General features: G+C 40.6%; 1 protein-coding gene across 1 annotated transcript in view; it reads right to left on the minus strand.

The window, feature by feature from the left end:
• CUBN (cubilin) overlaps positions 1–9,470 on the minus strand; it is a 273,943-nt gene extending 264,473 nt beyond the window's left edge. The window contains exons 1-6 of the mRNA XM_069547580.1: positions 8,228–9,470; positions 7,699–7,828; positions 6,687–6,782; positions 6,104–6,142; positions 3,035–3,136; positions 2,286–2,389 (exon numbers count right to left, since the gene is read on the minus strand). Coding sequence (XP_069403681.1) covers positions 2,286–2,389; positions 3,035–3,136; positions 6,104–6,142; positions 6,687–6,782; positions 7,699–7,828; positions 8,228–8,340 — 584 coding nt within the window. The 5' untranslated portion in view covers positions 8,341–9,470. The remainder of the gene's footprint in view (positions 1–2,285; positions 2,390–3,034; positions 3,137–6,103; positions 6,143–6,686; positions 6,783–7,698; positions 7,829–8,227) is intronic.
• Positions 9,471–20,945: the final 11,475 nt, after the last annotated feature.

Genomic DNA, 20,945 nt, shown 5'->3' on the forward strand with positions numbered 1-20,945 from the left:
GCCATTTAGGCAACTCTCAACAAGTAAAATTGTTCTTTCTCTCTTGCTCACTCGCTTGCTCGTGTGCACTCTCTCTCTCTCTCTCTCTCTCTCTCTCTTTCTCTCTCTCTCCCTCCTTTCCTCCCTCCTTCCTTCTCATTTCTATCTGGAAAAATTAACCTCTGACATGCAGGCAATGATTGTGTCAAAAATTTTCTTTTCATGACTTCCCTGGCAGTCCAGTGGTTAAGACTCCACACTTTCACTGCAGGGAGGATGGGTTTGATCCCTGGTTGGGGTACTAAGATGTCACATACCATGTCAAGAAAACAAACAACAACAACAAAAAATTTTAACCTTTCTTTTCATTGCCATTTTTCAGGGGTAAAAATGCAAATTTGTCCTGGAAGGAAAAACGATTTTGTCTTGATCTATGGATCTTTCCTCCCCGATGCATGTTTGTTATTTTGCTGGCTTGCAAGACTCCAGAAGACAGGGATGATAAAGGGAGAGAGAGTGAGAACTAATCTCCAGGACATTCCTCGATGTCAGAAACATGGGAACGATCCGTGCTAGGAATCATTTGCCAGAGTTATCTCCAAGCAGCAGTTTTCACTGATAAATGCTCATAAATAGAAATCAGAAGATAATGCTTTCAAGGTACTGAAAGATTAGACTTGTATTCTGGATCCAAGTTTGAGTATTTATCAAAACAGGGATCAGGGGGTTCTTTTAAAGGAGAAATAAAATTTGGAGAACAAAAAGCTCTTTAATAACATAATACTTCATTGACATCAGAGACGTACAATGTGCAGGATATTGAAACTGAAAGACGTATCCACCAAAAGCTGGAATGAGTTAAATTTGTAACTTGCAATGAGGAAAAACTTTTAAGATCATAGTAAAAGAATTAAAGGAACAACAATAAAAGAAAAAGATTGTGGTTGCTTTTTAAGAATATAGTGTGCTAATAAATGACAAGGTCAAAAACAAAATTAATGCACTCTTTTTTGCTGGGAAGGACAGAACGGGTTGTTACAAGGGAACTGAAGAATATGACAGCAGGGATACTGGAAAAGAGTGAATAGCTGCTCCTGATTCCAGTAAGATAAAACAGAGATTCTGTCACAACAGAACCCATTTCTTTCTTTATCTCTTAATAATCACAGAATATAGGAGACCCACCAAAATATGGGGAAAGACAATGTCTAGAGATTTTTTTTAAGTGATTTTAAGGAACAGAAACCGAAGCTTGTTATTGATCTGCCATACGTTTTTGGACTTGATTACTTAACAAGATAGTACATCAGTCAGTGTCACTTGACAGGCCAATATTCCTAGAGTTTGGTGGGAACATGGAGGCACTGTGATGCCCAAGTCAGCTTTGTAAGAGAAGGGAAGTTTTCCTGTGGAGGGTGATGCCTGATTTGAGCAGGAGAATGCTGCAGATGAGCCCTGTGACAGAGTCAATCAGAAGAAAAGATGGAGGATGGGAGCAGGGAGACGAATACGGTGAGGGGCCTGATGACTAATTGAAGAGAGACAATGAGGATTATCCATGTGAAGAAAACTCGGTTCACTCTGCTCTGGTTATGGCGGACATTGTGCACAGTGTTTGAATGGAGAAGTCCTGACTGTTTCTATCAGCTCTCTCAGCTACTCACTGTGGGGGGTGGCGGGGGAGGGGAGAGAGGGGCAGGTTGTCCGTCTTCTACATGAGGCTCTCCCATGGCTATCCCCTCCATGGTTTGACTTCTACTAACCCCTCTGCCTTATCTTGCCCTGGGCTATCCTCACTCTACACCAGCCATGGGGGCTCCTTCCTGTTCCTCAGAGAACAGGTTTCTTCATGGGGTGAGAGTTGAGGTCCCACAAGGTTTTCTCCACCTAAGGAAACAGCTCTGTGTATGTTAGATAAACACCACGTGACTTCCCTAGAGAACAGCTAGTTTTGCTGGTAATATAGGCACTTAACCTTGGATACTGTTAACCAGGGGATGTCTTAGTCCTTCAAAAACACACCCTAATTTAAACAACAACAAGCAGGCAAAAGTGACATTGAGTTTGGAGCTTTAGCTTTAGGTGATTTTACACATTTCTGTTTAACTCTCTGGGGGCTTTTGACCTTGGACTTAAGAAGGACATTCCTCCAGCAGCTTGGGGCACCTCTAGCCCTGGTGTAAGAAAGAGACTCACAAACCAAACCAAACTGAAGTGGAGCCACCATGGCTTATATGCAGACCTGTATGAAAAATAAATGTTTATTGGTTTAAAAAAAAAAAAAGGAAAGGAAAGAAAAAAGTTACCTGTAACTCCCTGCTGTGTTTATACATGTGGCTCCATTTTGGCAGCCTAAGGGTGTCCCTGAGTAAATCTCACATTCATTAACATCAACAGAGCACAGAGGACCCTGCGTTTAGATAAAGCACAAAGTCAGGTGCCACAGGTTGCAAAGGCATCTGGGCCAATAGTCACACAGCATGTTCAAGGATTTACAAACAGACAGTAAAGTCGTCCTCGGTCAAGCTAAATATGATAAAATTAAAACTCATCTCCAGTCACCCTTCCTCTACAACTCAGGTGTGGCCTAACAGAGCCAAAGAGCTCTTCAGAGATCATACCAGTCACAGGAGAAGAATCCTTATGTGGACTACTCTTCATCTTACTGTGGAGCTCTGCCTAGGAATAGTCACTTAATTTCTTCTGGGTGTGCATGTCAGGAATGTTTTCATTATTAATAGAAAAGGGCAGGAAAATGCACAGGCTACATTAAGATTCATTTAGTTATGCTGAGCAATTTAAACTCATGCTGGCCAAAACAGCATGTAGCATCTAGTCCAGCAAATCCCCCCTTAAGATGGCTCAGGATTCAATGGTGACAGAATCATGCTGGCCGCTATTTGCATCTTGGCATACCTGGTGTCATTCATTCTGACTCAGGAGACCACAGAATCCTAGAAACTTTGGATTGGAGAATTAAATAGGTCTGGAGGATTCCAAGGAAACCACTGATGCTGACTCATCATCATTTTTAACCAAGGACTAGGTGACTCACCTTCCACTGTGAGGGACACATACAAAAAAAGGAATCGGGGAGGTTGAGGCAGGTTCCGCCATGCTGGCAGGGATTGCTGCTGCAAGCGTTCCTGTCCAGTGTCTGAAACAAAGACAGGATGGTCAGCGAGACAGTCGTACTTTCCACGTTTTAGAGCAGGTGTGTACACCAAACCACATTTTACTCCTGATCAGTGGGGCGGAGGGTCTTCCTCCAGACTAAATCCATTATGTAAATGCTTCTTCCTGTCAACTCCCTTGTGAGAAACCAGAAAGTGTTGACTGTTATCAAGCCCTATCCATATTCCTTCACTACTAACGTGCATTTAACCATGGATGGGTGAGGCAAAAGTGAGGGGTGAGAGTTCTCACTCTGCTCTCTGAAAAAACACTGTTCATCTGACAAACGTATGATGGTGGCAAGAGTCAAGATGTGGGTGTGGCAGTCACATGGAAATTCCTAAGAAAATAAAATGGAAATTCCGCGTCTTTTGCTGTTGTTCTCTTTGATACCTCCAGATAAGCATTTGAAATATGGATTGAGATGACTGAACTCTTTTCACTCCAAGACCCTTTGTGGGAAACGTGGCCTGAGGCTTAAATACACCCTCCAGCCTCATGCTCACATGACTGTTTTCAGATCAGAGTCATACACAGAGACCTGCCTTTGTCTATGAAACCTGGGGAATTCTACCCTAGGTCAGCTACTAGTTCCCACCTTGTAAGCTTTGAAATGCCTTTGGGGCAGAGAAAACATCTTTAGAGAGGACAAGTGATTATGCAAGGACAGCTATCCCATTAATTTCACCTAATGTTAGTCTAATTCTCGTTTTTAAAAACTAAAATGGGGCAATCTATTCTTTACATTTTTGAAAAATATCTGCTGAAATATTTGATTTTCTCAGAGAGAAAATCAAGTCTGTTCCCTCTGTTTGCAGATGAAACTGAGAGCAGAGAATGGCAAGCTGACTCAGCACCATGTGAAGCAAAGCCCATTCTCTCTCCACCTTTGTGATAAGTCAGGTGCCCATACATTTGGCAGTCTCCTTCTGGACTCTGTTTTCTTTCATTTTTCTGTCTCTCTCTGTGCCAGTACCACAATTAGTCCTGTTCATCAAAGGACACTGTTAAGAAAATTAACCACAAACTCATTAGAGGTTTTTCTGGCATGTAAGACAACATTGTCTGGGAATTAAAAGCTCAGAAGCCCATGGGGACCCAGCAGTAAATAGTCAGTAAGCAGTCAGGAGAAAGACAGTAGGAAACGGCATCCAAAGGCATGGAGGCGTTTCTACTCCAGAATCACTAAAAACTCTTCCTGGGGGGATGGGCAGAGGGAGGCCAGTCCCAGCTAACTGGACTATGGCCTCCAGTTCTTGACCTTTGGCAGGAATAAAGAAACACTCTAGGAGATAGAGAACTAGTGTTTGTCTTGCTCATTTTCATTTATTCAACTACTCTCTAAGAAGATAAAGGCAGAAAGGGCAATTTCTTATCAAAGCCAGGAAAAGGAATGTGCAAACGTGTCCACCAAAATTAAAACAACAGAGTAGAGGACATTTGAAGAATAATCAAAAACAGACCAAGAATATGAGAGCAGGGACTCTGAACCTGGAATCCTCTTACTTTTATTCAAAATTTTAAATATGGGGACTTTCTATGCATTTCTCTGTGTGGAAGGCTATGGCTCCCTTGAAAGTCTTAAAAATATCAGCTCCCTACGAAACGGATAAGAAATCTAAAGTTACAAGCATGCAGTAAAGTTATGGACGGTTTATTCTTAGAAATTGTTCAAATTTAATCACCAGCCGATATACTTTAAGATCTGGAATATTCTGAGATACAGCCTAGACTCTAAGTTCAATGTTAGAGAAAATGTGAGCCCTTTGAAAACTGAGTCCTGGATGCCAGAATAAGCAAGTTGGGTGGTCATTACATGGTTAAAAAAGTGATAGCCAAAGAGGAAGAGCACATGGACAGCTGAACTGAGAGTCAGAGGACTTCACATGCTCAGTGAGCTTCATCTCTCTGAGACCCACTTTCCTCATGTGTCCTGGGAAGCATGACGTGTGATGAGAATTAAATGACCTTACTTACAAATCAGAAATAGACTCACAGATGAAGAAAACAATCTTATGGTTACCAGGAGGGAAAGATGGGTAGGGATAATTGGGAGATTGGGATTGATATATACACACTGTTATTAATATATATAAAATAGATAGCTAATAAAGACCTACTGTATAGCACAGAGAACTCTACTCAATACTCTATAAGGGCCTAAATGGGAAAAGAATCTAAAAAAAGAGTATGTATATACACATACAACTGATTCACTTTGCTGTACGGCAGAAACTAACATAACATTGTAAATCAACTGCTGCTGCTACTGCTAAGTTGCTTCAGTCGTGTTGGACCCTCTGTGACCCCATAGACGGCAGGCCACCAGGCTCCCCCATCCCTGGGATTCTCAAGACAAGAACACTGGACTGGGTTGCCATTTCCTTCTCCAATGCATGAAAGTGAAAAGTGAAAGTGAAGTCGCTCAGTCGTGTCCGACTCTTAGCGACCCCATGGACTACATGCCCATGAAAAAACTGTTTTTGATTGTGATAAGAATTAAATTATCGGAGGAGCAAAGCCCTTGATATTGATCATCCATTCACCTTAAGGATACTGGCTCTATTTGGACTTCCCTGGTGGCTCAGTGGTAGAGGATCTGCCTGCCAATGCAGGACACACAGATTCGATCCCTGTTCTGGGAAGATTCCCACATGCCACATGCCACGGCACATGCAGCTAAGCCCATGTGCCATGACTTCTGAAGCCCTCACACCCTAGAGCCCTAGCTCTGCAACAAAGAAGCCATCAAAGTGAGAAGTCTGCACACCACAACTAGAGAGTAGCCTCCAGCTCCCTGCAACTAGAGAAAGGCCCATGTAGCAACAAAGACCCAGCACAGCCAACATAAATAAATGAAATAATAAAAAAAAAAGAATACCAGCTCCATCAGTGATTCTAGTGTATTTTCAATGAAAGATGTTGGCTATCTAGTAGTTATAGGACTTACCTGCTGTAAGCTTTGGAGTTTTCTCTCAAGATCCACAAGCTAGCAGTTGGGAAGAGAAAACATCCATTAGCCAGTGCAAAGGCTCATCATGTGCCATGTTACTCTGTTACCTGTTCCCTAGTGCCTTCACTTTATCTGTTTGCTCCTTGTCTAATTGCCTTTCCCCTCCTCTTTTCTCTCCCCTCCAGGCTTCCCTTCCTTCCTTCTCTCTTCCATTGCATGGATATTTTTAAAACAGAAGTACAACACAATGATAAGTTGATTCATTGACTGTCTGTGCATGGTGACCCTGGGAATTTTCCTGAGCGATGGTGACCCATCCACCTCATCAATAAGGAGGTGGCTATCAGAACATGAGCAGAGCCAGCTTATGCCACAAGTTCTTGTCACAGGATTTCCAACCTCTGCCCATCACACCTCTACATCCTCCATTATGGCTGGGTCATTTAACCAAAAACTTGATAATTATAACACGACATTTTTAAGGAGGATACAAAATTGGTTTATCTTTTGCAAAATAATTACTTACAAAGTTGAATTAAGGAGAACCCATTTGTCCCAAGGATGTGCATGTCAGACTTACCTTGGAATCAAGCTGATGGATTTGATTAGAAATATTTTGAGGCAGACCGACTGTACTTCTTTTTAAGTTTGTAATATCATCTTTGTTTTTCTGGATCTGATTTTTTAAAAAAAGGAGAAGAAAATGAAGGGAGAAGAGAAGGAGGAAGAGAATGCTAGTGAAAAAATTATGTATATAAGAATAAAATGTTTAAATTTGGGTAGTATTCTATTTCAAGCCCTAAGACCTTGTCATTAAAAAAAAAAAAAAGAACAATGCCATGTATAATAAACATCAAACTAAAATAGCCATGGCATGATTCCATTTACCCTTTCAGTAATAAGGTATCAAGGAATTTTCTGTTTGCATTTTTTTCCTATAATAACAGTTTAGAATGCTTTTTAAGAGGTCTGACTTGGAAGGAGACTGTTTGGGTTTCAAATCTTGGCTCAGCCATTTAATGTATGTCCTTGGATACATTGCTGAGCTGCTGTAGGGAGGGTTCCTCTATCTCCCTTACAGATGGGGTAGCGATAATGCAAACCTCATAGGCAGCCATGAGGGTTAGATGAGATAATACACATAAAGTGCTGAGCACAGCGCAGAGTCCATAATGAGCTCTAAATGCTAGCTCCTAACATGATGATCGATAGACCTGTATGACGTAACAAACAATGAGCACTGAAAACATTCAGTAAGGCAGGAGAGGATAACTGGCCAATTCTGTTCTGTGGCAAAAATAAACTGGTCGCATCTACATCTATCTGTGGTCCCCCTCCATCCTTGGTCCCCTTGTGAAGCAGCCTCAGTATCACCCTCTGCACCTTCCCTGGGCTGGAGTACATAAGTCCACACGGTGAGCCACTTCCTGCTGGCGCTATGTCCCGCACCCATCATTAACCCCAGGGCATTGTTTCCTACATGGAGTTGTTTTGCCTCAATCATGTTCCCTGTGCTCAAGAAAGTACAGATTAACATAGGCCTTTTCAGTATGAATAAACAAAACTACTTCAGTATGTTTCCAGTGTATTACCTGATGGAAACACTCGCCGACATCCTCATCATTTAATTTAATTCTCCCCAGGGATCCAGTTCTAAATTCAATGTTTTGAGCTGATCCAGTAAGAAACACCAAGTTTCCCCTCTCTGCAGTCATTCGAGGCCTACATAATCCAAGCCAGAGAATGCATCAGTAATTATCACATGCAATTTTTTAAGTCTAGAGAATAAAGTTTCTCACTCAATAGCTATGGACTACATACACCTTTGCTTTGTGGTCATCTCAGCTGAATTCTCCCTGCTCACTTGTCATTTCTTTCTTTGCAAATTTCCTGGATATGCCTCCAAGTAACTGCATCCTTGACTAATTTGCCAAGTGATAAATGAAGAGTTTGTGTATAAAAAGGTACTTCCAAACATCAACTCAACTGTTTTTCCCTATTTGTTTTTAATATGACTTTTTTTCTTTAGAAAAATTATACCTTTGCTTATCTGGTTATTTGTGAAAACTGATGAGGAACCACCCAAGTCCATCAGCAGAAATGATCCATGTGTGTACTTACTGTTGGAGGTCAGTGTTTCTTTTTTGTCTCTGCAGTGCAAGTCCTCCATCTTCACTGTATGATGCAGCAAACGTCAATAAAATAACCAAAGTCCCGAGAAAAAGTGAGGACATGTTCCTCACCAGCCTCCTGGGTCGTCAGGAAGGAGGGAGGCTGCTCTCCCAGCCAGCGTGGGAGTCCGGAGAACCAAGCCTGGCAGCTGTACTTTGACCTGTGGATTGTCCTACACTTTTCAGGCCTTTCTTCTTTGCCCTGGAAGCCTACATTATTTTTTTCTTCCTGAGGGATGTAAATGATCTTAGATCTTCAATACTCTTCAACTTGTGAGAGGTCAAAATCTACCTCTAAGTGATGCACAACTTAATCATTACCTATCTGACCTTTGAAACAGTAGCAAATGGCTTTGGAAACATCCACTAAAACTATCCTTGCTTAAGAAGTAACTGGCTTTCAACAAATGCTATCAGGAACTACTGGATATCCACATGTAAAAGAATGAAGTTGGACCCAGACTTTATATTATATAGAAAAAAATAATACAAAATGAATCAAATACCTACTTAAATATAAGAGCTAAAACCATAACATTCTTAGGAAAAAACATAGGGGAAAATCTTCATGATTTTGGATTCTACAATGATTTCTTAGATATGACACCAAAAGTAGAAACAACAAAAGAGAAAAAAAATTGGTATGTGGGACTATTTCAAAATGAAAGACTTTTATATATTAAGAGACACTATCGATGGTGAAAAGGCAACTTAAAAATGTGAAAACTTTGCAAATCATATATATGATTAAGAGGTTAATATGCAGAATACAGAGAATCCCACAACTTAACAGCACAAAATAAGTAACCCTATTAAGCAATGGGCAAAGGAAATCAACATTTCTTCTGAAAAGATACACAAATGGCCAAACAGCACATGAAAAGATGGCTCAGTGCCATTTATCACTAGGGGAATACAAATCAAAACCATAGTGAGATAACATTTCACACTCACAGGATGGCTACTGGCTCACAAAAGCAGAAAATAAATACTAGGCAAGAATATGAAAAAATTAGAACCCTGGTATACTGCTGGTGAGAATGTAAAATGATACAGTCTCTATAAAACAGTATGACAGTTCCTCAAAAAATTAAACATAGAATGACCATGCATGTATACTAAGTCACTTCAGTCACGCCTGACTCTTTGCAACACTATGAACTGTAGCCCGGTTGCCATGCCCTCCTCCAGGGGATCTTCCCAACCCAGGGACTGAACCCGAGTCTCTTCTTTCTTCTGCATTGGTAGGCAGGTTTACCACTAACACCACCTGGGAAGCCCTAGAATGATGATCTAGCAATTCTACTTCTGGCTATAAAAATGGAAAACAGGGACTCAAAGAGATATTTGTACAACTGTGTTAATAAGCTACATTATTTACAACAGCCAAAACATGGAAGCAAGCTAAATGTCCATCCAAATGTTCACTGACAGATCTGAATGGAAAACAGAATGTGTTACATATATATAATGGAATATTATTCATGCTTAAAAGGAAGGAAAATCTGACACGCTACAATGTGGATGAATCTTGAAGACATTATGCTAAGTGAAATAAGCCAGCTCAGTTCAGTTCATTCGCTCAGTCATGTCCGACTCTTTGCGACCCCATGAAGGGCAACACGCCAGGCCTCCCTGTCCATCACCATCTCCTGGAGTTTACCCAAACTCATGTCCATCGAGTCGGTGATGCCATCCAGCGATCTCATCCTCTGTCGTCCCCTTCTCCTCCTGCCCCCAATCCCTCCCAGCATCAGAGTCTTTTCCATTGAGTCAACTCTTCTCATGAGGTGGCCAAAGTATTCCACTCATATGAAGAACCTAAAGTAGTAAGATTCATAGAGACAGAAAGTAGATTGGTGGTTTCTAGGACTGGGGGTAGGGAGAAGGGTGAGATATTGCTTAACGGATACAGAGTTTCACTTTGGAAAGATGAAAAAGAGTTCTGGAGAGAGAGAGTGGTGGTGGTTGCACAACAGTGTGAATGTATGTAATGTATGTAATGCCACTGAACTTAAAAATTACTCCTTTAAATAATCTCTGCAGCTTGACATTATGGAGAGATGGAACACCTATTCTGTTTTACACCTATTCTATTCAATCAAAAGAACAAAAATAGCAAAAATAGCTGCACATTGCTACTTTCTTTAGGTGATACTGGAGGTCAAATGCTGAGTTCTTTGTTCTTTTGTTATTTAAGAAATGGGTGTCATACAACAATGGTATTTCAAGTTGAATACATTTTTTTAAGTTAAATTAGTTCAAAGTTTGTTTAAAAGCTTAACAATTTGGTGTAGGGGTGGGGGAAAATCTTGACTATGAAATAGTTGTCAACTTTAAGAACAGGATAAAATAGGATGTGTTAAAATATTTCAACACAAAGGACCATTCTAACTCTGAACTATGAGCATAACATAACTATTTTCATGATTCTATTTTCTTAAAAGTCACTGCATTCAGCCTATCTTTTAGAGCAATAAAAGATGTCTCCAGCATATTTCAAAAAGAACTTCATTTTTTTAACAGAATTTCCTGTTTTACTAATGTGCTTACTAAAACAAAGTCAAGATAATTTCTCTACTCTGAGTCTAGTCATCCAATTCTTAATTGTCTCTCATGCTAGAAAGAAAAGAAATATTCTTTCAAGGTCTGACTGACTTTGGATGATGCGTTAGGGAATTTTATATCCAGTTCACCTGCTCAACTCTAGCTTAGATCAATAGATAAGTCAGACAGTCTGCACATGATGAGTCAGTGGAAACAGTATAAAAATCAATCGTTGTTTCCACAGCATTATCATTCATTTTTTTGGCCTGCCTTATTTAGAATTTCTTCAATAAAAATAAAATAGTTGTAGAATCCATGACCTTTAGACTTAGAAGGTGAATAATCTGTCTCCCTTTCCCAGAGTAAATGCTGTATAAACCTGAAATCCTGTCTTTCATGACTGGCAAATCTCCCATTTCCTCCCTAAATCAGAATGCATTCCACAAAGATCCTTCACATGCCCTTATTGTATTAGCCATTCTACAAAATGACCGGAATGCAAGATGGGATACGTTGCAGATTTTTCTCTCCAAAGTCAGCTCTAGGGAAGCTCACTGGGTTCAGGATAAGAATGTGGGCTTGGAAGTTCATTCATCTGGGTTTAAATGCAGCTCCATCACTGTCTGACCATATGACACTGTTTCTTCATCAGCAAAAAGATAAAAATAACAGCACTGAAAGTGTACAAAATATTTAGCATACCTGGTCTCTGGCATATAAATGTCCACTAACTACAAACTGTGATTATCATGTAAATAAATATAACAATTCTCCTTCCTCTTCCACCACTTGAACTTGGGTTTCTTAAAGCAGGAAATGATGCAAGAATCCACAAGCAACTTTAAAATCTTCACAAGGAAAATAGGGGGTGCCTTATCTCCCCTTTTACAGAAGAGGATTTCAGAACAGGGACATGCATTGAGGACTTTGAGTGAAGAAGGGGATAGCTGAACTGCAGCTGGGGATGCGAGGTCAAAGCAAACTGATGTCTGAGAACCAGGAGAAGTGGTGTCAGGAAGCAAGGAAGCACTCCACGTGGGTGAGTGGAGGCAACAGTAGACTTAAATCCAAGAGTCTCCAAGAGTAGGCAACCCAAAGGGAACAAACTGTTCCCTGAGCTGGAGCTGAGGAAACAGAGAAAGGAAAGAGTTTGCTCTGGGAGCTGCTCTATGCTGGGGAGGAGCATGTGAGAGGACACCTAAGAAAGCCACAAGACACTTTATTGCATTCATTAAAATAAAGGTGTTAATTCAAGACACTAATAATATCCATGACTTTTACCCATCTTAAGTTTGTCACGAAGTCTGTTGCATTCTTGGTTTCCAGCCTTTGGCATCTACAGCAAGGTGAATGTCAATGTGTTTTGCTTTGTTGCAGACGTCACACATGATACATGGACTTAGGGTTGTTCCCATTCCTCCATCTCCAAGTGCAGTGTTACTAATCAGTGATTCGTGATCTGCTGATTTGTGCTCCCAATCCTGTCCCAGGATGTCATCTTTCAATCTCTCTCTCCTCCCAGCTCCTCAGCAATTCTTACAGAGTTTTCCGCTCCTTCTCATCCTCTTTCCCTCCTTACAAAAAAGAATTATCTTCTTTCTTCCTTTACCCTTTGCAAAACATCTTAGTACAACCTTTGCTTCTCGTGCACCATCCACTTCAATTCCTTTTTCTATCTGAATACCCAAGTCCCCAGTGATTTTATTAATCCCCAACACAACACACTAATGAAATTCATGAATGACTCAATTCACAGAGGAAAATTCTATAGTCATCAAAACTGCACATGAAAGTAAATCCCAGGATACTAGAATTTCACTTGAGGGTAAATGCTGGCTGAGAGGCATCACTGTAATCATAAAGCTGATAAGTAAAAGTGAAAGTCACTCAGTAGTGTCTGACTCTTTGGGACCCTATGGACTACACAGTCCATGGAATTCTCCAGGCCAGAATACTGGAGTGGGTAGCTATTTCCTTCCCAAGGGGATCTTTCCAACCCAGAGATCGAACACAGGTCTCTCGCATTGCAGACGGATTCTTTACCACCTGAGCCAACAGGGAAGCCCAAAGCTGATAAGGATCAAAACAAAAACACAACAACAAAAACAATATAGAACAGAAGTAACCAAATTAACTCTGCCAGGGAAGGGCAATGCAGGCTTCCCAAGAGCCAGTTGAATCTTACAGAATATATATGAGTTTTCCAGGCAAAGCAGTGGGACAGGGAGTTTTAGACAGAAAAAGGGGCACATCTAAAGTTTTCCAGTTACAAAACAACTAAGTATGGTTACAACGCAAATGCATTTTTAAATGGAAAGGAAGTCAGACCAAGAAGGACCATGAAATGCCATTTTAATGAGTTTAGATCCTACTTTATTAATAATGGAGAATTATGAGGGTATTTTAGACAGGGGGTCATGTTTGTATTTTATAAACAGCCCTGCAGAGCCAAGTCTAATTCCCAGACTCATTGAGGAAGTTGTGATACAACTAAGGTGTGACCTGGGGAGGCCTTGGTGAAAGTACTGGCAGAGAGCAGGAGACAGTGAGAGAGGTATTTAGGAAACAGGAGCTACAAAAATATACATATTGGGGCAGTTAAGCAAGAAAAGGGAAGTGACACTCAGGTTTCTTGCTTGAGAAATTGGCAGAACAGAGGTGTCATGAATCGATTAATAATAATCAGGGGAAGGAGGTTTTGGAGAAGAGATAAGAGTTCAGATTTAGATGTACAGAGATCTGAGGAATAGCTGCCCCCTTCCCCCCACCCTGCCCTGCCCTGCTGTCACATGGCCATACTCTACAAATGGTTTAGTCATCAGTGGTGGCTGTAGGGAAGATTCAGAGATGGCTGAGACTACAATCTTGCTACTCAAAAGTGTGGTCTATGGACCCAGCACAGACTTTATCCAGGAGCTTGTCAGTTCAGTCACTTAGTCATGTCCGACTTTTTGTGACCCCATGACTGCAGCACACCAGGCTTCCCTGTCCATCACCAACTCCCAGAGCTTACTGAAACTCATGTCCATTGAGTTGGTGATGCCATCCAACCATCTCATCCTCTGTCGTCCCCTTCTCCTCCCACCTTCAATCTTTTCCAGGATCAGGATTTTTTCTAGTGAGTCAGTTCTTTGCATCAGGTGACCAAAGTTTCAGCTTCAGTCTCCCACTGTTTCCACTGTTTCCCATCTATTTGCCATGAAATGATGGGACCAGATGCCATGATCTTCGTTTTCTGAATGTTGAGCTTTAAGCCAACTTTTTCACTCTCCTCTTTCACTTTCATCAAGAGGCTCTTTAGTTCTTCTTCACTTTCTGCCCTAAGGGTGTCATCGGCATATCTGAGGTTACTGATATTTCTCCTGGCAATCTTGATTCCAGCTTGTGCTTTATCCAGCCCAGCGTTTCTCATGATGTACTCTGCACATAAGTTAAATAAGCAGGGTGACAATATACAGCCTTGACATACTCCTTTCCAGATTTGGAACCAGTCTGTTGTTCCATGTCCAGTTCTAACTATTGTTTCTTGACCTGCATACAGATTTCTCAGGAGGCAGGTCAGGTGGTCTGGTATTTATATCTCTTGAAGAATTTTCCACAGTTTGTTGTGAACCACACAGTCAAAGGCTTTGGCATAGTCTATAAAGCAGAACTAGATGTTTTTCTGGAACTCTCTTGCTTTTTCAATGATCCAATGGATATTGGCTGCTGGGAGCCACCACGGGAAATCCCACCCATGACAAGGTCATGTGGAAGAGAACTGTTAACCAAGGCTTCAGGACTCAAGGGGCTCCCTAGGCTTTCTTGAGCATCTATGCCAAAACCAGAATCTGTCTGTTTGACTATTTCATGACTTTCACCAACTCCTCTGACATTAACAGGGGCTATCTCTGACCACCTTTCTCTGGAGAAAATCAACTTAGGGCTATAGCTAATAAGTCTCCTGGACATGAGAGGAATATTTCAAATCAAACCCCCTCTGTTAGCATTCTAGCTTGCTTGGCAAGTATATATAGACTCTTGCAGCTACGCATATGATTATTTACAGCCTCCCAACTGTGAGAGGCACGGAAAACCTAAAACATAGAGCCTTTCAAAGAGTTAAAAGTTATTAGAGTAGTGCTGGTGTAGGATTTCATTATTGGGCCAATGCTTGTTGCTAAGTTCCCATATCTCTTATCCACTGTGCACCTGGGAATGCATTAGTTAACATAGTGAGAATGTAAGAAAAACAAGTAAAATAGCCTTGAAATTAACCACATGAGACCTTTGAGTGAATTGGTTCTTTCTTGTAACTCACTGCACCTTTGCTCTGTGAAAAATGTAACTCTGTTTAGCATTTTCTGAGGCTGACATAGATTAGAAATATAAAGAAAAAACACTTTGGGGGAAAATAAGTTTTCTGGTTGAGCAGCCTTTATCAAAAGAGGGTCATAAAATGTTCACAGGCCTCCAAGGCCAGAAGATACTGTACACAACATCATTTGTGGGAAAGGTATGTAAAAAAAAATCCTGGTTTCGATAAGGGCAAAACTGCTGGAATGTTTGGGCTGACTCTGTATGACCTTGTATCTTTCATTTCCCTCTATGTATAAGGCAAGGTATAAAAGTACCTTTTAAAAATAAAGCTATGGGGCCTTGCTCACCGAAGCAGCTTGGTCTCCCTGTGTCAATCATTCTCTCTCTCTCTCTCTCCCTCTCCCTCTCCCTCTCCCTCTCTTTTTCAGGCTGATCCCTTGGAGCATAGAGGCTCCCTGCATTCACTTATCTGCCCGGGTTTCTAAGACCTGAACGGGGAGATGTTCTGCGTCTTCACTCCCTCGGGAGACCAGGATGGCACCTGTGGCCTCCGTGAACAGGCCAAACTTCTTGTCTCGGAGTTTTATTGGCTTTCTATGTAAACCAAGGGATATCAGCCTCTTTCTCTCCTCTATTTTCTTATCTTCAACATTCTTTCCTTATCTCTCTCTAAATCAATCACCAACGCCGTTTCTCCTTTGGGTTTCCCTGGATCCTGCAGGGGCTGGACCCCGGCAGTTGGCAATTTGATCTCTGGTTCCTCTGCCTTTTCTAAAACTAGCTTGAACATCTGGAAGTTCACAGTTCACGTACTATTGAATCCTGGCTTGGAGAATTTTGAGCATTACTTTGCTAGTGTGTGAGATGACTGCAACTGTGTGGTAGTATGAATACTCTTTGGCATTGCCTTTTTTGGGGATTGGAATGAAAACTGACCTTTTCCAATCCTGTGGCCACTGCTGAGTTTTCCAAATTTGCTGGCATATTGAGTGTAGCACTTTTACAGCATCATCTTTTAGGAATTGAAATATTCAACTGGAATTCCATCACCTCTGCTAGCTTTGTTTGTAGTGATGCTTCATAAGGCCCACTTGACTTCGCATTCCAGGATGTCTGGCTCTAGGTGAGTTATGACCTATCATAGTTATCTGGGTCATGAAGATCTTTTTTATATAGTTCTTCTGTGTATTTTGCCACCTCTTCTTAATGTCTTCCAGAGAAGGCAATGGCACCCCACTCCAGTACTCCTGCCTAGAAAATCCCATGGATGGAGGAGCCTGGTAGGCTGCAGTCCATGGGTTTGCTACAAGTCAGACACAACTGAGCAAATTCACTTTCACTTTTCGCTTTCATGCATTGGAGGAGGAAATGGCAACCCACTCCAGTATTCTTGCCTGAAGAATCCCAGGGATGGGGGAGCCTGGTGGGCTGCCGTCTATGTAGTCACACAGAGTTGGACATGACTGAAGTGACTTAGCAGCAACAGCAGCTTAATATCTTCTGCTTCTGTTAGGCCCATATCATTTCTGTCTTTATTGTGCCCATCTTTGCATGAAATGTTCCCTTGGTATCTCTAATTTTCTTGAAGAGATCTCTAGTCTTTCCCATTCTATTGTTTTCCTCTATTTCTTTGCATTGATCACTGACGAAGGCTTTCTTGCCTCTCCTTGCTATTCTTTGGAACTCTGCATTCAAATGGGTATATATTTCCTTTTCTCCTTTGCCTTTTGCTTCTCGTCTTTTCTCAGCTCTTTGTAACACCTCTCATACAAGCATTTTGCCTTTTTGCATTTCTCTTTCTTGGGTATGGTCTTGATCCCTATTTCCTGTACAGTGTCACAAATCTCCATCCATAGTTCTTCAGGCACTGTGTTTATCAGATTTAATCTCTTGAATCTGTTTGTCACTTCCACTGTATAATCATAAGGGATTTGATTTAGGTCATACCTGAATGGCCTAGTGTTTTTCCCTACTTTCTTCAATTTAAGACCACCTTCCCCTAAACAAGACAGTGGAGTAGAAGGATGTGTGCTCTTCTTTTCCTGTGAGTTCTCCAAAATTACAACTTGCTGCTGAACAACTGTTGACAGGAGAATGTTGGACTCCAACAAAAACAGATGCCTCATGTCCAAGGGCAAAGGAAAAGTCCCACCAAGATGGTAGCCAGGGTGAACTCATGTTTAGAATCAAACTCATACCTGCCAGAGATGTTTGGAGGGCTTAAACAAAACCTTGTGAGCACAAGGAGACCCCACAGAGACTAAGTCAGACCTGCTTTTGAGTGTTTGAGTGTCTTCTGCAGAGGTATGGGTCAGCAGTGCCTGCCACAGGGCCAGGGGCTCTGGGAACAGCAGATCTGGGTATGACAAAAGCCCTCTTGGAGGAGGTTGCCATTAACCCCACCATAGGGCTGCCAAAACTTACACAGGACTGGGGAAAGAGACTCTTAGAGAGCACAAACAAAACCTTATGTGCACCAGGACTCAGGAGAAAGGAGCAATGACCCCACAAGAGACTGACCCAGACTTGCCCATGACTGTCCAGGAGTCTCCAACAGAGGCATGGGTTGGTGGTGGTCTGCTTCAGAGTCAGGGGCACTGAGCGTGAGCAGCAGTGCATGCATGGGACCTTTTGAAGGAGGTCACCATTATCATCCTTACCTCCATCATAGTTTGGCCTCAGTATGGAAAGGCAAAAAGATAGGAAACTGAAAGATGAACTCCCAGGTTGGTAAGTCCCCAATATGCTACTGGAGAGCAGTGGAAAAATAACTCCAGAAAGAATGAGACAGAGCCAAAGCAAAAACAACACCCAGTTGTGGATGTGACTGGTGATGGAAGTAAAGTCTAATGCTGTAAAGAGCAATATTACATAGGAACCTGGAATGTTAGGTCTGTGAATCAAGGAAAATTGGAAATGGTCAAACAGGAGATGGCAAGAATGAACATCAACATTTTAGGAATCAATGAACTAAAATGGATTGGAATGGGTGAATTTAACTCAGATGACCATTATATCTACAACTGTGGGCAAGAATCCCTTAGAAAAAATGGAGTAGCCCTCATAGTCAACAAAAGAGTCTGAAATACAGTACTTGGATGAAATCTCAAAAATGACAGAATGATCTCTGTTCATTCCAAGGCACACCATTCAATATCACAGTAATCCAAGTCTATGCCCCAACCACTAATGCTGAAGAAGCTGAAGTTAAACAGTTCTATGAAGACCTACAAGGTCTTCTAGAACTAAAACCCTCAAAAGATGTCCTTTTCATCATAGGGGACTGGAATGCAAAAGTAGGAAGTCAAGAGATATCTGATAACAGGAAAATTTGGCCTTGGAGTACAAAATGAAGCAGGGCAAGGGCTAACAGGGTTTTGCCAAGAGAATGCACTGGTCATAACAAACACCATCTTCCAAAAACACAAGAGAAGACTCTACACATGGGCATCACCAGATGGTCAATACCAAAGTCAGATTGATTATATTCTTTGCAGCCAAAGATGGAGAAGCTCTATACAGTCAGCAAAAATAAGACCAGGAGCTGACTGTGGCTCAGATCATGAACTCCTTATTGCCAAATTCAGGAGCGTGTCAGAAATGCAAAAATCTTCAGTTCAACCTCAGATGTACTGAATCTAAATCTGCATTTTACAAAGACCCTCCCTTCCTGACCCAGGGAGTGAAGGCACCTTAATAAAAGAAGAGAGGCATATGGTCTCCACAAGTGCCTCTCTATCTCTATTTTTTTCTTAGATTGATCTAACTTTCCATAACTTCCTTTTCTGTTTTCTGTTTCTTTATCTTCTTTTGTTCTACTTTCTGAGAAATTCTTTGCTATTTTATCTTTTAAAATGTGTATTGAGTTTTAAAAATTTTTTGGCATTATATTCTTAATTTCAAAAACTTTCTCATTCTTCTTTTGTGTTGTAACATCTCCTATTACTCTAAAAAGCTGTTATTTGAAATTTTATTCTGCTTACTACATAGTCTTGATTTCTCCAAGTTATTTTTCTGTTTGCTTGTTTAGATCTATTTCTTCTCAGAGGCTTTCCTCAAATACTTATTGATCCTTTTGCACTCATTTAAATTTAAAAATAGGACATGAAAGAGTGGATGATAAGTTTTGTGTAATGGTCAGTGTTCATAACTAGTAGACTTTATCATGGGGTGGTTGAATGGCAAGCTGACAATTTCATTGTGGAATACCAAATGTCAATTTTTGAAGATATTTTTTCCCCAGGGACATATAATTCTTCAGAAAAAAAAAATACTCCAGTTTTCTACCTGGGTAAGGAAAGTTCACTGGAAATTTTACTGCTTAGTGTGCAGATTTAATTTAGTCCCTTGTTTTCCATCTTTTTTTCCAAATGCTTGAAAAGCAGCTCAATTCTATATTAATATAATTCTTGTAAGTTATTTTATGTATCAAAATTTATTTTTCATTCCTATTCATTTCATCTAAATTTCATTGTTTTATAGTTTTAATAAGCATTTATTGCAAACATGACAGCCTCAATAATGAGGGAAATTCAAAGCAGAAGTCAGGACTTTCTCTGGCTTGCAATAAAAACATATGTATAAATCTAGAATACTGTAATAAAGCAATGTTATAAAGAAGGGTGAGACAACATGGAATAACATACTAGTATGCCTTTAGGAAAACAGCATGAACCAAACTGAAAAAGAGGTCCTAAACCCAGTCTGGACAGACTGTAGATACAGTGGTTCTATAAACCAAGGAGGGTCATTTTAGGGACAAGTGGTTGGGTAAATCTGGGGGCATTGATTAAGGGCCTTAAGTGGCAGTTTGAAGAATTGTGATTTAATCTTTTTATTTAATAGGGAGCTGCTGTTGTATCTTGAGTGAAACAATCCTTACGTAATATTTCTGGCTGGCCAGCTAAACTTACCTGGAGGCCTGGATGAATGTAGGAGTCACAGAATAGAGAGAGATTAAAAGAAAAAGGTGCTTGGGAGGAAGACGGGCAAGAGTCTCACATCCTGTACTCCAGTGCCCATCTCATCTCATAGCTTCAGCCTGGCTTTGGTACTTTTCTTTGGTTCCTTTCCATTTTAATATCAGTTTAAAACAGAATTAATCTGTTTTCAGTCACTAATGGAAACATTTGTGAATATAATGATTTGTCTCAAACTTTATGACACTTAATTCACTCTTTTTCAGGGACTTCACATTGCTTGAAAGGTACATTTACATAGGCCAGTTTTTGTGATGTTCTGCTAATGGTTTGAACAATTTACTATTGTTCCAATTGTCTATTCATTTTCCATGAAAGATTACATAAAATAATTATGGAAATTGATGCAAGTTTAAAACTATTCATTCGCTCATTTCATGGAAAATGCATTACCTCCCAGGAAATTACCAAATTCACTGCTACAACAACTGACCTTTCTGAATGCCATGTGGTCTTAGAGAACACAACCTAGACATTTGTTCTCCAGGCTCATTACTACAATGATTGCAATTATCCTTGAGTAGAATGGAAAAAAAATTTTTTTTTTTAAAGAATGATGAGTTAATCATTACCATTTGAGTAATTCAGGTTTGGCAGAGATTTTCCTGAAGAGGTAGATTTTATTACTGGTTATTGAGAATTTGGAGGAACCTTTTGCTTTTTTTGTTTCATACTTTTTATAACTACAATCATCCTTAAATAAAAAGAGAAGATGTAACCAGATGGAAATTTGTATCCAGAGGGAGACCGGTAACAGAGCTTCACATAAGGAACAGAGGGTGCTAATGCACATATACAGACACATACACATAGGGGCTGTATATTAACACAAACTAATGTCAC

Source organism: Ovis canadensis, chromosome 13 (genome assembly GCF_042477335.2).
Source record: "Ovis canadensis isolate MfBH-ARS-UI-01 breed Bighorn chromosome 13, ARS-UI_OviCan_v2, whole genome shotgun sequence".
Taxonomy (NCBI): Eukaryota; Metazoa; Chordata; class Mammalia; order Artiodactyla; family Bovidae; genus Ovis; species Ovis canadensis.